The sequence below is a fragment of the Arvicanthis niloticus genome, chromosome 23, assembly GCF_011762505.2.
Source record: "Arvicanthis niloticus isolate mArvNil1 chromosome 23, mArvNil1.pat.X, whole genome shotgun sequence".
Lineage (NCBI taxonomy): Eukaryota > Metazoa > Chordata > Mammalia > Rodentia > Muridae > Arvicanthis > Arvicanthis niloticus.
In genome coordinates, this window is record NC_133430.1 from 28,718,189 (window position 1) to 28,731,266 (window position 13,078).

At 47.5% G+C, this 13,078-nt stretch overlaps 1 protein-coding gene across 4 annotated transcripts in view; it reads right to left on the bottom strand.

The window, feature by feature from the left end:
* Adck1 (aarF domain containing kinase 1) overlaps positions 1-13,078 on the bottom strand; it is a 283,194-nt gene that overhangs the window by 241,461 nt on the left and 28,655 nt on the right. For all 4 annotated transcript variants that reach the window (XR_013106668.1, XM_076921542.1, XM_076921544.1 and 1 more), the window contains exon 3: positions 12,745-12,948. Coding sequence is in view for 3 of the 4 variants with exons in the window: in XM_076921542.1 (XP_076777657.1) it covers positions 12,745-12,948 (204 nt within the window). In the remaining variant the exon portion in view is untranslated. The remainder of the gene's footprint in view (positions 1-12,744; positions 12,949-13,078) is intronic.

A 13,078-nucleotide genomic window follows, 5' to 3' on the forward strand; every position in this document is an offset into this window, starting at 1 on the left:
TACGTGATGAACTTCTTAAGCTTCCACATATGAAAGAAAACACGCCAGCATTTGCCCTTCAGTATCTGGCTCATTTCACCTAACACAGTAATCTCAAAATGATACATTGCTGCAAATAAAGATTCATTCTTTTTTCTTGCTAGATAATCTTCTCCCATGCATATGTACAACATTTTCTTTTGGACATTTAGATAGTACCTACCATATCTTACCTACCATGAATACTGCATGACAATACAGATGTCTCTTTGCATGATGAATACTTTAGAGACGGACCCAATACTACTGACTACTGAATCTTATGGTAGTCTGACCCAAGCTTCCTGATGAACCTCCATAGGGCTTCCACAGTAGATCAGAAAGTGCAGGAGAGGCAGGGAGTGGTGGTGCACACCAATAATCCCAAAATTTGGGAGAATGAGGAAGTCTAGTCTACATAATTCACTCCAGACTACACAGCAAAATCTCAAAAGGAAAAAAAAAGTATGGAAAATTCTCAGTTCTCTATATTTTTGTCTTTTTGCTAAGAGCTGTGTAGTAAGTTCTGGTTTCTTTAAAAACTCAGTTATGCTAGGTGAATATGTTTTTGTTTTAATCCCAGGTGTGGGATAAGAGGCTGCTTCACAGCAGGTGATTGTGATTCGCCTGGTGCACTAGCAGGGGCATGATTTCCCCCAGCTACAGATAGTTCTGGGGACTCTGAAGAGGGTATAAATGGGAAAGTCTCTAGAGGGCCTATGGAGGCTGCTGCTCCCCTGCTGCTCCTGGTTGTTGTTGTTGTGGTTGACAAGAAGAAGTTGAAGATATCCTGACAATGAAGATTGGACTTGCCCCAAAGACCCCAACATTCCTAAACGGCAGAAAGTTGCCTAAAGAGGTCTATGTCCTCTTCCCCTGATAACCTTCTTCCTCTCTTACATAGTGTGGGGGGTTGGAAGGGATTAGGATGGAATGAGGGTTGGAAGGGGGTAGAGGTATAAGAACCAAATAAAAAAAAAACTAAGCAAATACACCAACAAAGCATATTTAATTGGTGTGAGATACCAAATTTTCAGGAGGCTGGCTGTGCAAAGGTTGAGGGTTGAGACAGAGTTTTTGCTATATATCCCAGACTACTCTTGAACTCACTATGTGTCTCAGGCTAGACTCCAACTTGCAGGAATCCTCTTGTCTCAGCCTTCTGCTGGGCTTACAGGTGTACTCCTCCACTCTCAGTGCACATGACTTCAATGTACATTTCCCTGATGAGCAATGCTGAGAGTTTTCCTCAAATACTTATTAGGCACATATATGTCTTCTTTTGAGAACATCTACCTGCTTCTTGTTTTTTGCCTTTGTTGTTTTGAGACAGCATCTCACTATGTAGCTCTGGTTGGCCTAGAACTCATTCTGTAGACCAGGCTGGCCTGAAACACATGGAGATCCTCCTGCTTCTGCCTCCCTAGTGCTGGGACTGAGGGAATATGCCATCACACTTAACTCTTGGTAAATCATATTTTTCTACTGAAATGAGTATAGGGGTTTTTTTGTTCTGTTTCTGATAAACCATGGATATTATTCCTTTGCTGAAGAGACAGCTTTTAGATATTTTCCCCCACTCTACAGGTGGTCTCTTCAATCTTTTGACTGTTTTCTATGTAGATGCTTTCTCATTCTGTTTAGTTCTGTTCCTGTCTGTGCTTCTGAGGGCTCACCTAAGACATCACTACCTAGGTAGAGGTTCTGAGGCATTTCAATATGGCTTATATCTTTCAGTCCTTACCACAGCCCTATTAATACACAGGTTTTTTGGTCACCCCTGACTACAGACAAGGAAACCAAGGCTAGAAAGATCATACCCAGGATAACACAGAGCACCTGGAACTCAAGCAAGACTCCAATTTCAAGTCAGACAGAATCTCCACTCACTTAACACTCCTCTGCTAAGTGGTTTTGAAGGCAAGTCCAGGGTAGTAGCCTGAGGGAACCCCTGAGACCATAAGCAGGCACAGAGAAGACCAGATGACCAGCCAAAGCACAGGACATGGATCCAAGTCATGTGCTTCATATCCACAAGAGGGTCCATCTAAGCCAGGCAGTGGTGGCGCATGCCTTTAATCCCAGCACTTGGGAGGCAGAGGCAGGCGGATTTCTGAGTTCAAGGCCAGCCTGGTCTACAGAGTGAGTTCCAGGACAGCCAGGACTACACAGAGAAACACTGTCTCAAAAAATAAAAAAATAAATTAAAAAAAAAGGAGGGGGGGGTCCATCTAACCTCCCTGGGGAGCCAGTGAAGGCTTCAAGAAAACAGAAGCAACCCAATTCTAGAATTCCACTGAAGAACATTTATTAAACCCTACTGTATACTAAATCTAAGTTAGGCACCATAAAAGACTCAGTACTGGAAAGTGATAAACTACAAGTCCCAAAGAGTCACTGACCTTGACTGGGGACCTGAGGAAGCCACAGGAGGAAGCTTCCTAGGAAAGCTGCTCATCAGGACCCCGCATGGAACAGGGGCTACACGCTTGGAGGCCGGTGATGATGGTTAGACATAGCAGTTCAAAAAAATGAGAACAAGCCCAGTGAGCACACAGGGGTGGGGAGTGGGGGGTGGGGCTGAGAACAGAATGAAACAGGACAGATGCAGGAGACAGTTCGGCAGTTAAGAACACTGGCTACTCTTACAGAGGACCCAGGTTCAGTTCCCAAAACCCATATAGCGGCTCTCAACATCTGTATCCCAGTTCCAGGGGATTTGACTCCCACCTCTGACCACTGTGGGCCCAGGCATGCACATAGTGCATATCCATGCACACAGACAAAAGACTCATGCACATAAGATAAGTAAAAGGAAAAGAAGGGAGCCCTAGAGCAGCCCAGGCAGGAGAGGCCGCAAGGCTGAGAGGTTCCGGCAGCTCCTGTTCTTCCCACCATGGAGCTTCCTTCACAGACCCAAGAGCCACCTGAGCCCGGCATAGTGGTGCACACCTTAAATCCCAGCACTCGGAGGCAGAGGAGGTGGATCTCTTTATGTCTGAGGCTAGCCTGGTCTACAGGGTGAAACCCAAAACAGTCAGAGCTACATGGTGAAACCCTGTCTCAAAAAAGCAGAGAGGAAAAAAAAAAGTTATAACCATCAGAGGGATGGTGCCTGGAGCCGAGACTGAGCAGTGGGGGAGCGGGGAACAGGCTGAGCCAGGGCAGAGCTAGAAAATGGTGGGAGCAGAGACTCAGCAGATGGAGAGAGAGGAGCAGACTAAGGAGGACAGGCTAGGGTTGGGGACATCAAAAAAGGACCATCCAGGCTGTGTGGCCACCACCTCGCCTGCCTCTCCTCCGGTGACTAATGGCAGGCCATCCATTGTGGCTGACATTAATGCTTCCCGCCATCCGTCTCCTACTCATTAAATTACCATTTTATGGCCAAAATCTTTCTCTCTCATAATTGATAAAAATCTCCTTTTGATGTTTGGCATTATTGGGGGAAAATGTTTTTTATTCTTCATTATGTTTTTAATATAAATGTATTTTTTTACTGAGATCTGCTGGGAAGGCAGGATGAGGACAAGCCAGGAGGAGGGGAACTCTCCCTCCCCCCTCACCCGCTTCCTCATACTAGCTGCGTGGCTACCAGATCCTTCTGTTCCATTCCCAGAACACTCACTTGGGGGCCTTCTTAGAGACAATCTGGGAGACAAGACAGGTGCCAGGACAAACAACGGTGGCTTTCAGGCCAGGAGAAGCAGGTCAAAGGACAGCTGAACCTAACAATGAGATCCTATAGATGACTGCAGGCCAGAGAGGCAGGCTGACCTCAGCAGGCCAGTGAGGCAGGCTGACCTCGGCAGGCCAGACCAGAGTAAGAGCACCAGGAACCAGGACCAAGAGCCGCAGGGAGCAAGGACCCCCTACCCCTAAGGAAGGGGCTGGTACAACACCTTCACAGGATAAATACAGAGCATAACAGGAGGACGGGGCAGTCAGAGGCACAGTGTTCTAATAGTCCCCCTGAGCTCACCTTCCAGAGTCTACAGGAGAAAAAGCAAGAAATAGCCCAAGACCACAAAACTAGTAAACCTACAGGGAGTTTGGCTCCTGCCTGAGGTGGTTTATCTGTGCTCCGTCCTGGCTAGGTCACTGTGTCCCCATATTAGAGTAAATGTCACTCTAGATGGATTTCCCCCCTTTTTCCTTTTGCCCCGTGCTAAAGTCAGAGCCAGAGCCTTGAGAAAGCTAGGCACGTACTCTTCCACTGAGCTACATAGGAAATCCAAAACCCAGCCCTCGGGTTTTAAGACATTGCCTCACCATGTAGACCAGGCTGGCCACCAACTCTCAATCCTCCTGTCTCCGCCTCCACAGTACTGGAACTACAGACCTTCACATCCAATTTATTAGTAAAACAGGTTGCCCTCCATATGTGAGTGGGCCTCATGCAATCCGATGATATCCCTAAAGCAAGAGGGAATTCTGCCAGCAGACAGCCTTCACGTTTGAACCTGAACTACAGTATTGGCTCTTACTAGGATTCTAGCAGGGCCATTCTGCCAGTTTTGGACTTGCTAGCCTTGACAATAATATCCATAATCCAAATTTTAAAAAAAAAAATCTATCTTTCTACATATTTATATACACACATACATCCAGAGATTCATACAATCATATATCATTAGTTCAGTTTCTCTAGATAACCCAGAATAACATAGGAATGAAACTGTTCACAGCCCCAGCAGAGAGGTAATAGCCCAGAAGAAAGGCTGCCTGCAGGGGACACTTTGTTCTACTTCCAAGATTTCCCTGAGCTAGCAGCAGTTCTGTGCTCCTTGCCCAGGCTATCCCTTCTTCTACCTCTCCTTCCTGCCTGCCTTTGTTCTGGCTGGTCCTTGCACCCCACAGCATTGTCTCTCTGGCCAGGACCACCATGTTGAATAAGCAGCTGACATCTTTGAGGCAGGAGTTTCCTATCTTTTCTGAACTTTTGATTCAACCCAGAACAAAACATGACTGATCATCCTCCACATGCCCCCCTGAGCTCATACAAAAATGGGTATATGTACCTGGTACACAACAGCACCCCCACATCTCTTCCGAATCTCCACAGAAACTCAGCCATGTGTTCCATGAAGAACACTAAGTCCCTACAACATACAGCACTCATGAAAACATATTGCACCGGTCCCTAGCAACTATTGGCCACAAAATAAAGCCAATTCTATATCCCTACACCCCTGGGAGGGGAGTTCAATGGCAAAAGGCTGACATAAACATGTTTCAGAGGACACAAAGCACACGAGAGCATCCCTTAACAATGGCTAGACCTTCCGGTCTGGGCCAGAGTACTGAGCAGATCTTGGGTGGCAGCTCTGCCCCCAACCTCCAAGAACCCAGAGGAAGCAGGGATCCCAGGCGTTCTAACTCAGGCAGTATCTTAGAATACACAGCCTTGGTGTATCTACTCATCAAGCATACTGAGCAGACCTGCCCAAACCTCTGATGTCCTGGAATTCCATCTGGATTCAGTGAAGACACAGCATCAGAGGCTTATCAACTTACTCTTCCCCCCACCCCTCTTCTAAAATCTCAACGCCCTTAATCAGCTTGAAGAAGTTAAAGAAGAGTCAGCGCCCCTATTCCCTGAGCTTGGGGACTAATGTGGTTAATAATGGTCTGTCTTTCTAGGGACAAGTAGTGGTTTTGTTGGAATAGGGGGGATTAGCTAGGACTTACTGCATAGCCATAACCTATTGGTAGAAATCTGTATAATTATTATCAAGATGAAGTTATAATTTCTTAAATGGTACAAAATTTACTTTGATCTCAAATTTAAGGTTTTCATTGGTACGAGCCTCTTATTAATATAAAAATGAGATGAATATTGATACGCTCATGGGCATTGTGCCTGTATAACACATTTAGGAATACAATGCCTAGACCCAGCCCCTTTTTTTTTTTAACTTTTTTTAACTGATTTGGGACAGTTAACCTATGAGTTAAGGGACTATAGCAAATTCATATTTTTGAGTTTATTGTTAGGGTGTTTTCCATATTTTATTTAGAAATAGCTGAGAGGAGTGAACAGACAACAGTCCAGGTTACCTTACATGGATAGTTGGTTTTCAAAACATCAGAAGTCCATAGAACTGACGCTACAAATATTTATATATTAATGTTCATTTTGATTAGAGACCTGTCTGCTCCTGACAGCTTCCTGTTGTGGATTCTAAGAAGAAATTGAGCATCCTTGGAGTTACTCCAGTTGTGTGGTAACAGCCACTAGGCAAGAATTGCCTCTCTCCATCTACAGACAAATTACTGTCCAGAAAAGGACACACATGCAGAATAGTTGACTGATTATATCTGCCTAGACAGAGTAATCAGTCCCTAATAATCCTGCATCACCAAGGTCTGTCAGATGATTCTGGGCCAGAAGGCTGAAGATTTGATGCTCCAACGTTCGGTAGTATAGGGGCTTTTCAGGTGTTCAGAGGTCTCTATAAATTGGCTAAGTTTTAGAAGCTATGCTTTGTGCTTACCACAATGATAGTTAACTCAGTCATTCTGGATTTCTGACGGGGTTGAAAACTTATAGCTATTTACCGTAAGAGAAAAGATTTGAGTGGATGGTCGTCAGCTGACATTCATCCTAAAGCCAGGTTCAGAATTAAATGTTTTAGTTAGGATAGATGACAGAGGTGCTGGTTAGTCAACAAAAGGATGGACGGGGTATTAGGACTATCTTGTACCTCACTGGTACAAATTGGCATAATTATGCTCTAATTGTATTTTGAGAGAAAAGTTTCATTTTAACAGGAAGGGTGATGTGTAGGAGGAGCTAAGGTAGGAGGAGTACTGAGAGGAAGAAAAGGAGTAAGAAAAGGAGAAGAAGAAGGAGAGGAGAAGCTAGGTGATGAAAGAGAGAAAGAGGGGGGAGACAGGGAGGCAGATATTCATGTATCTCCACCAGTCAAAGATAGTTGTTATATCTAGGTCGGTCAGTGGGTTACACCTCTGATTGAACAATTTCAAACTTATAACGCTTATGATTAACATTATTTAAAAAAAAATGTATAAATGCAAAAAGGAAAAGGGGGCATGGGATAGGGGCTTTCTAAGGGGGGGGGGATGAGGAAAGGGGATGCCATCTGAAGTGTAAATAAAATATCTAATTAAAAAAAAAAAAAAAACAATGGCTAGAGTTTCCAGACTAAATTGTACTAAATTCTCTTTAACTTCTAAGACTTCAGAAGTGAGACTCTTACCTGGCACAACTATATTCCATGACAATACGGAGCCTCCATCCATGGCTTCTCTTTTGCTTGCTCTGTTTTCTTTTCCTTTATTTCGGCATAGTCTCACTTACATATCCCAGGCTGGCCTCAAACTCATGATCCCCAGAGTCTTAAGAGCTATGATTATGGATGTCCATACTGTGTCTACATGCTTGGATCATTTGTTGAAATGTGTCGTATCCTGACTCGGTTGTGTCCATGGGTAGATATGTCTGTGCAGGTGTGTGTCTGCAACTAAGGATGGCAGTGCCAGTGTAGCTGGCAATCATTATGATCACTTCCCCAGTGCCACTGTCCCTGAACTCTGCTCACTTTATTTGTTCACTTATAAAAGATAACCACACCTGCTGGACATGATGGTGCACGCCTTTAATCCCAGCTCTCAGGAAGGAGAGGCAGGCAGATCTCTGTGAGTTCCAGGCCAGCCTGGTCTACAGAGTGAGTTCCAGGACAGCCTGGTCTACAGAGTGAGTTCCAGGACAGCCTGGTCTACAGAGTGAGTTCCAGGACAGCCTGGTCTACAGAGTGAGTTCCAGGACAGCCTGGGATACATAGAGGGATGCTGTCTAAAGAAATAAACAAAAAGGTGAGCACATCTCTGCATCACTGAGACAATCAGGTTCACCCCCCTCATGCGTTCCCTTCTCCACTGTCTCCATGTCAGTCTCTTCAGCTTCCCTTGCCCAGTCTCCTCTCCAGTTCATTCACCCCCTCAGGCTTACATTCTGAAAAGAACATTGCAGGCCTTTCAGAACATGGCCTCAGTCCCTAAACACTATAGTCTAGTTAACAAAGCCCAGGCACCTGCCAGCTTCTGCCTCTCCTCCCACTACACCTTTGCTGAGCCCGAGTGAGTGAGTGAGCGAGCCCGCGTGCGCGAGCCTGTGTGAGCGAGCCTGTGTGAGTGAGCCCGCATGAGCCCTCAGTGAGCCCTTCCTCCCATCTACAACTTCTCTAGTCCCGCTCATCTTTGAAGATCCTGGGTCACGTGCCACACCCTTCAGAAAGTCTCTATTTGCTTGAACAGAATCCTTTCTCTCCTGCAAACCCCTTGGACCCTCATGTGACCAGGCATTACCTCCATCAGCCCATCTCACACCATGAGGTCGGGAATGAGGTCAAACCATACTCGCCCACATCAGGGTCTAAAAACTGCTCCCGTTCCCACATATTCCAGCTGTTTCTATAAGCAAGAAAAAGACGGAAGAGGAAGAAACAGGCGCTGAGCCTCCAAATCACAGGTTGTTAGAACTGGAGGGCGGGGTCATGGTTCTTCAGAGGATTCATAAATGAGACCAAAGACAGAATGGGAGGGGTGAGGGCAGAATGCTTGTTTCATGATCAGGAAGCAAAGAGAGACGGGAAGAGGCTAACAAAGCCCTTCAGGGGTCACAGAAATTAACCTCCTCTGAGTGTCTAGAAAGAATTCTCTGCATTGGCTTAATTGAGGTAGGAAGACACCTTAAAAGCGTGTGGCAGGCTAGGATCCCATACTGGATAAAAGGAGACAGAGCTAATCCATGGTGTGCATTGGCCTCTGCTTCCTGGTGGCAGGTGCACTGTGACAGCCTCGGACATGCCACCGCACTTTACCTTCACAGCAAGAGCCAAATAAACCCCTCCTTCCTTAAGCTGCCTCTTACCACATATTTACCACACCACTAAGAAGAGTAACTATTACAGTTCTCAGCGGCCTAAGTCCTCCCAGTGGGCCCTGTCGACTACAGGTAGATGTCACGACTCCAAGGTCCAAGCCTTTTAAAAGATAAGCCTTTAGAGGACAATTACTCAAACTTTAGCAACAGTCAACCGCCTCATGACTCAGGCCTGTACCTGCCCCATTCGTGATGAGTATCAGTCTGGTCTCCTCAGGCCATGCCCAAGAATAAAACGAGCCTGAATCCCATCCTTCAGGGCACCCCTTGTGAGGAAAGGCTCCAACACATATCCCTGACTTAAAAACTTAGGTGCCATCTGCTGGCCAAAGGAGGTACTGCATATGGACCTGTGGCCCTAAGGGTAGTCAGGAAACAGCTGAGGTACTCAACTCAGTCCAGACCAAGGTCACTTCTGAGACAGCAGAAAATGTCCCCGTCTCTTTAGGGCCCAGCTCTTGGGCTTCCTCCTATTATTTTCTGCTGCCCTTCACTTAGCTAAGTGAACCCCAGAACTCTTCTGAGTCAGTCCCCATGCAAAGATGAAGACCTTCAGTGACCTTTTTCTCTATACCATGGTACTACCTGGTGTCCAGGGGCAGGAAGTCACCTGGAACTAAGTGTAATCATGAGTGATGTTGTCTCTGTCTTATATCCCGTCCCTATCGTGGGGACACCCTCTCAGGTCTGCCCCAACAACCTGAAACAGGAAAAGGTTTTAATATACAATGGACTCTCAGGGACTCTGTGGATGGGAAGGGTCCTAAAGAAACATGAACTAAGCCGTGGGGATCAAAGCAGCCTGTAAAGCTACAGCTCCTGCCTAGCCCTGCCTATAGTCTGAGAAGTAGGCGCGTGCACGCAGTCTTTGAACTTGGGGTGACCTTAAAACCTATCCAAGGGCAGGAGAGCTAAGAAAATGGTGAATGCTCAATGTTCAGCTTCTTCCAGCTACATCCTGGAGACCAGGGATGGAGCCTGCTGCTGCAGGAGGCCCTACAGCCAAAGGGGGCAGGAATTTGTACAGTTCATCAACACTGTTCTTAAAGAGAGAGTTCTTCCCAAGCAGTTCGAGGGAGGGGCTGGAGGAGGCAGGCGTGCGGAATGAGTGACTTCCTCCGCCCTCACACCCCCACGCTCACTTACCCTGCCTCCCACACAGCCCCTTTCCCCTCCCCTCCACCCACAGATGACAGAGTGTGTGTCACCAGAGAACAGACGCCACTTTCCTGGGGGTGGGGGAAGACTCTGACTGAGTACCTGTGGAGCCTGTGGTAAGAAACCCGAGGGTTCTAAGCTCCCCAGAAGTGAGGGACAGCCCCGTGGGAACTAGAGCCTGGACAAAAGCGTTACTATGTCAGGAGGACTACAGACAAACTGCGACAGTGGCCACACAGCCACTGGGCTTAGGCCTACTCAGTTGGAGGAGGCTGGAGAAGACTCCCTGAATCTGCAGGAGACAGCTTCCAACCCCAAACACCCTGCAGAGAGCTGGGTGGACCCACCGTGACGACCCTGTGACTTTTCACCTCCCTCTGCCCTGGCCTGATCTAGACAGAGCCACTGGCCTGTTGTGGCCCCATTCCTTATTCCAAACCTACTAAGGGTTACTCTTCTCCCCCCACCCCTCCCTCACACCTGCCCCTGCTGAGCTCCCACATGCCAGCAATGATGCGCTCTGCACTGTTATTACAGTGACTTATTTCGTTTTAGCTTGGGAAGGGGGTGGGGGTGAATCTCACACTGCTGGAAGCCAGAGGCCAACAGTCTCAGCAAGAAGTGAAGGCATGCTGGCTAGCACCAAGGCCAACCCCCTTCCTGCTGCCCAGGGTTGGTCTATCCAAGCCCCGCCCCTCCTAGCCTCCAGCTTTCTCCCTGACTCCAGCCCTAAGTCGATCTGCCTTTCACTCCTTCTCCTTCTGGATGAAATGTTTCTCTGAGCAAGGCAGTTGGAGGCATCTGTGCCTGACCAGGGCCCACATGGTCAGATCAGGAGCCTCTCTGTAGCCAAGCCATTGCTAATATGCAAGATCTCTTATTTAACTGGGTACTGGATGTTGACTACCAGCTCCATGTATCAGAAAAAAAAAAAAAAATCCCATAACCTAGGAAAGGTCATTTGCCCATTAAACAAATACTGATTCCTAGTATACACCTTACTGTTCTGGTGCTGCTACGGGTCCAGAGGAAACGGACTGTCATGGTCTTCATCCCTAAAGGTTTTCTGATTTGCAATAGAATGGCCTGATGCCAATCAAGCGACAATGCAACACTTGGGGGGGCTGAGTTATATGGGCCTGATTCAGATGGTCGAGGGAGGTCAAGGACTTCCAGGATGGCTGCAGTGTATATGGGATAGCAGCACCAAGCTCTCTCTGCCTCACATCTGCTAGGTGGATGGACAGATGGACAACTGGCCTAGAATCACTTGGCCGACAGCGATTATAGTAAAAAGCACTCCAGGCAAAAAAGGCACCAAGACCGCGGGCACTGACAGCTAGTGGTGCACAGTGAGCGTGGATGGGCAGAGCACGGGGCACAAGCCTCTGTTTGCTCTCCATTCTCTGTAATCTTCATGCCAGCCCTATAAGGTGGACAATGTGCTCTTCCTCATTTGACAGAAAAGGTGAGGTGATGAGAGCACGTAACTTGTGCAAGATCCAAGACTGTGCCTCCAGATCCCAAACTCTGGCCACCAGGACCCTCCCATGCTGGAGCAGTCATAAAACAGGTGGGTGGGAACCAGGTGGGGTGTGCAGGTGTGCATCAAAAGACTTATTAAGAGTTTTATTCTGTGTGTGTGTGTGTGTGTGTGTGTGTGTGTGTGTGTTGTGGTCTGTGTGTGTGTGTGTGTATGTGGTGTGTGTGTGGAGTGTGTGGTGTGTGTGGTGTGTGTGGTGACTGGTGTGTGGTGGGTGTAGGTGTGGTTGTGGTATATGTGTGTGTTATGTGTATGTGTATTTGTATTTGTTATGTGTGTGATGTGTGTGTGTTATGTGTGTGTGTTATGTGTGTGTGTGTGTTATGTGTATGGTGTGTGGTATGTATGTGTGTGTGGTGTGGTCTGTGTGTGATGTGTGTGTGTGTGTGGTATGTGTGGTGTGTGTGTTATATGTGTGTGTGTTATGTGTGGTGTGTGTGTGTCCTGGAACTCACTATATACACCAGACTGGTCTTGAACCCACAAAGATCCACCTGGCTCCATTTCCCAAGAGCTGGGATTAAAGGCCTTGACACCATTGCCCAGCAGGAGTTGTTAGAGGCTACCTACAAAAGAACAGAGCACCCTGCACCTTGGGTGGCAGATAAGAGTAAACTTCCCATTCCTGGAAGATCAAGCAGGCTGCACAAGGGTCTACCAGAACCTTCCAGAGAAGCCAATGCAGTGAACTGGATGGTGTGCTGATGCAATCCTCGCACAGTGTGCTCCCCTCCATCCCTCAGCGGCAAAATGGAGTCAGTAATAGTTCTCACCTCACACTTGCTGTGAGGACCAACTGTGACAGTGTAGCACACAATAGTTATCAGCGTGCAGTAAACCCCACGGGCTGACAGACAGAATTAGACTGAAGCAGCCGAATCCTCTTAGGTTACCAGCCAACACTGTTGAATACAGACATCTCATATTTCAGCTAGTGTTTTTTAGTGATGGTCTCTGAGGCTCCTTCTAGCTTCTGGTTTAGTACTGAATGTTGCTGAGACATTTGATTCTGCATCAGTGATGGATCCTGGGCCCAGGCAGCAAGAACTCCACTGGAGCCTTTTGTAAAGACTCACTTTTTAATCTGATCCCTCCCGGCTCCAGAACAACAAGGTACCTCCTTGCCCAGGTCTTCTCGGATGACCTGTCGGACCTCCTGCATGCTGCTCTGTGGGGCCTGACTGTGCAACACCTTCAGCGTGCTGGTGTACTCTTCTGGCAGCAGGTAGTCCAGAGCCCCCAGGTGCTGGCCCACCTTGATGAAAGTGCCCCGGTTGGCACAGCACAGCTCACAGAGACGCCTGGCAGAGCGGAGATGTACCTGCAGGAGACAGGCAAGCCAGAGGAGTGAGTGCAGCATGTTCCCTGGGCAGCATTCCACTCTCCTGTCTCTCTGCTCAAACACCTTTGGTTACTCCCCAGTGCCCAGGGCAGCAGGTACAACACACACA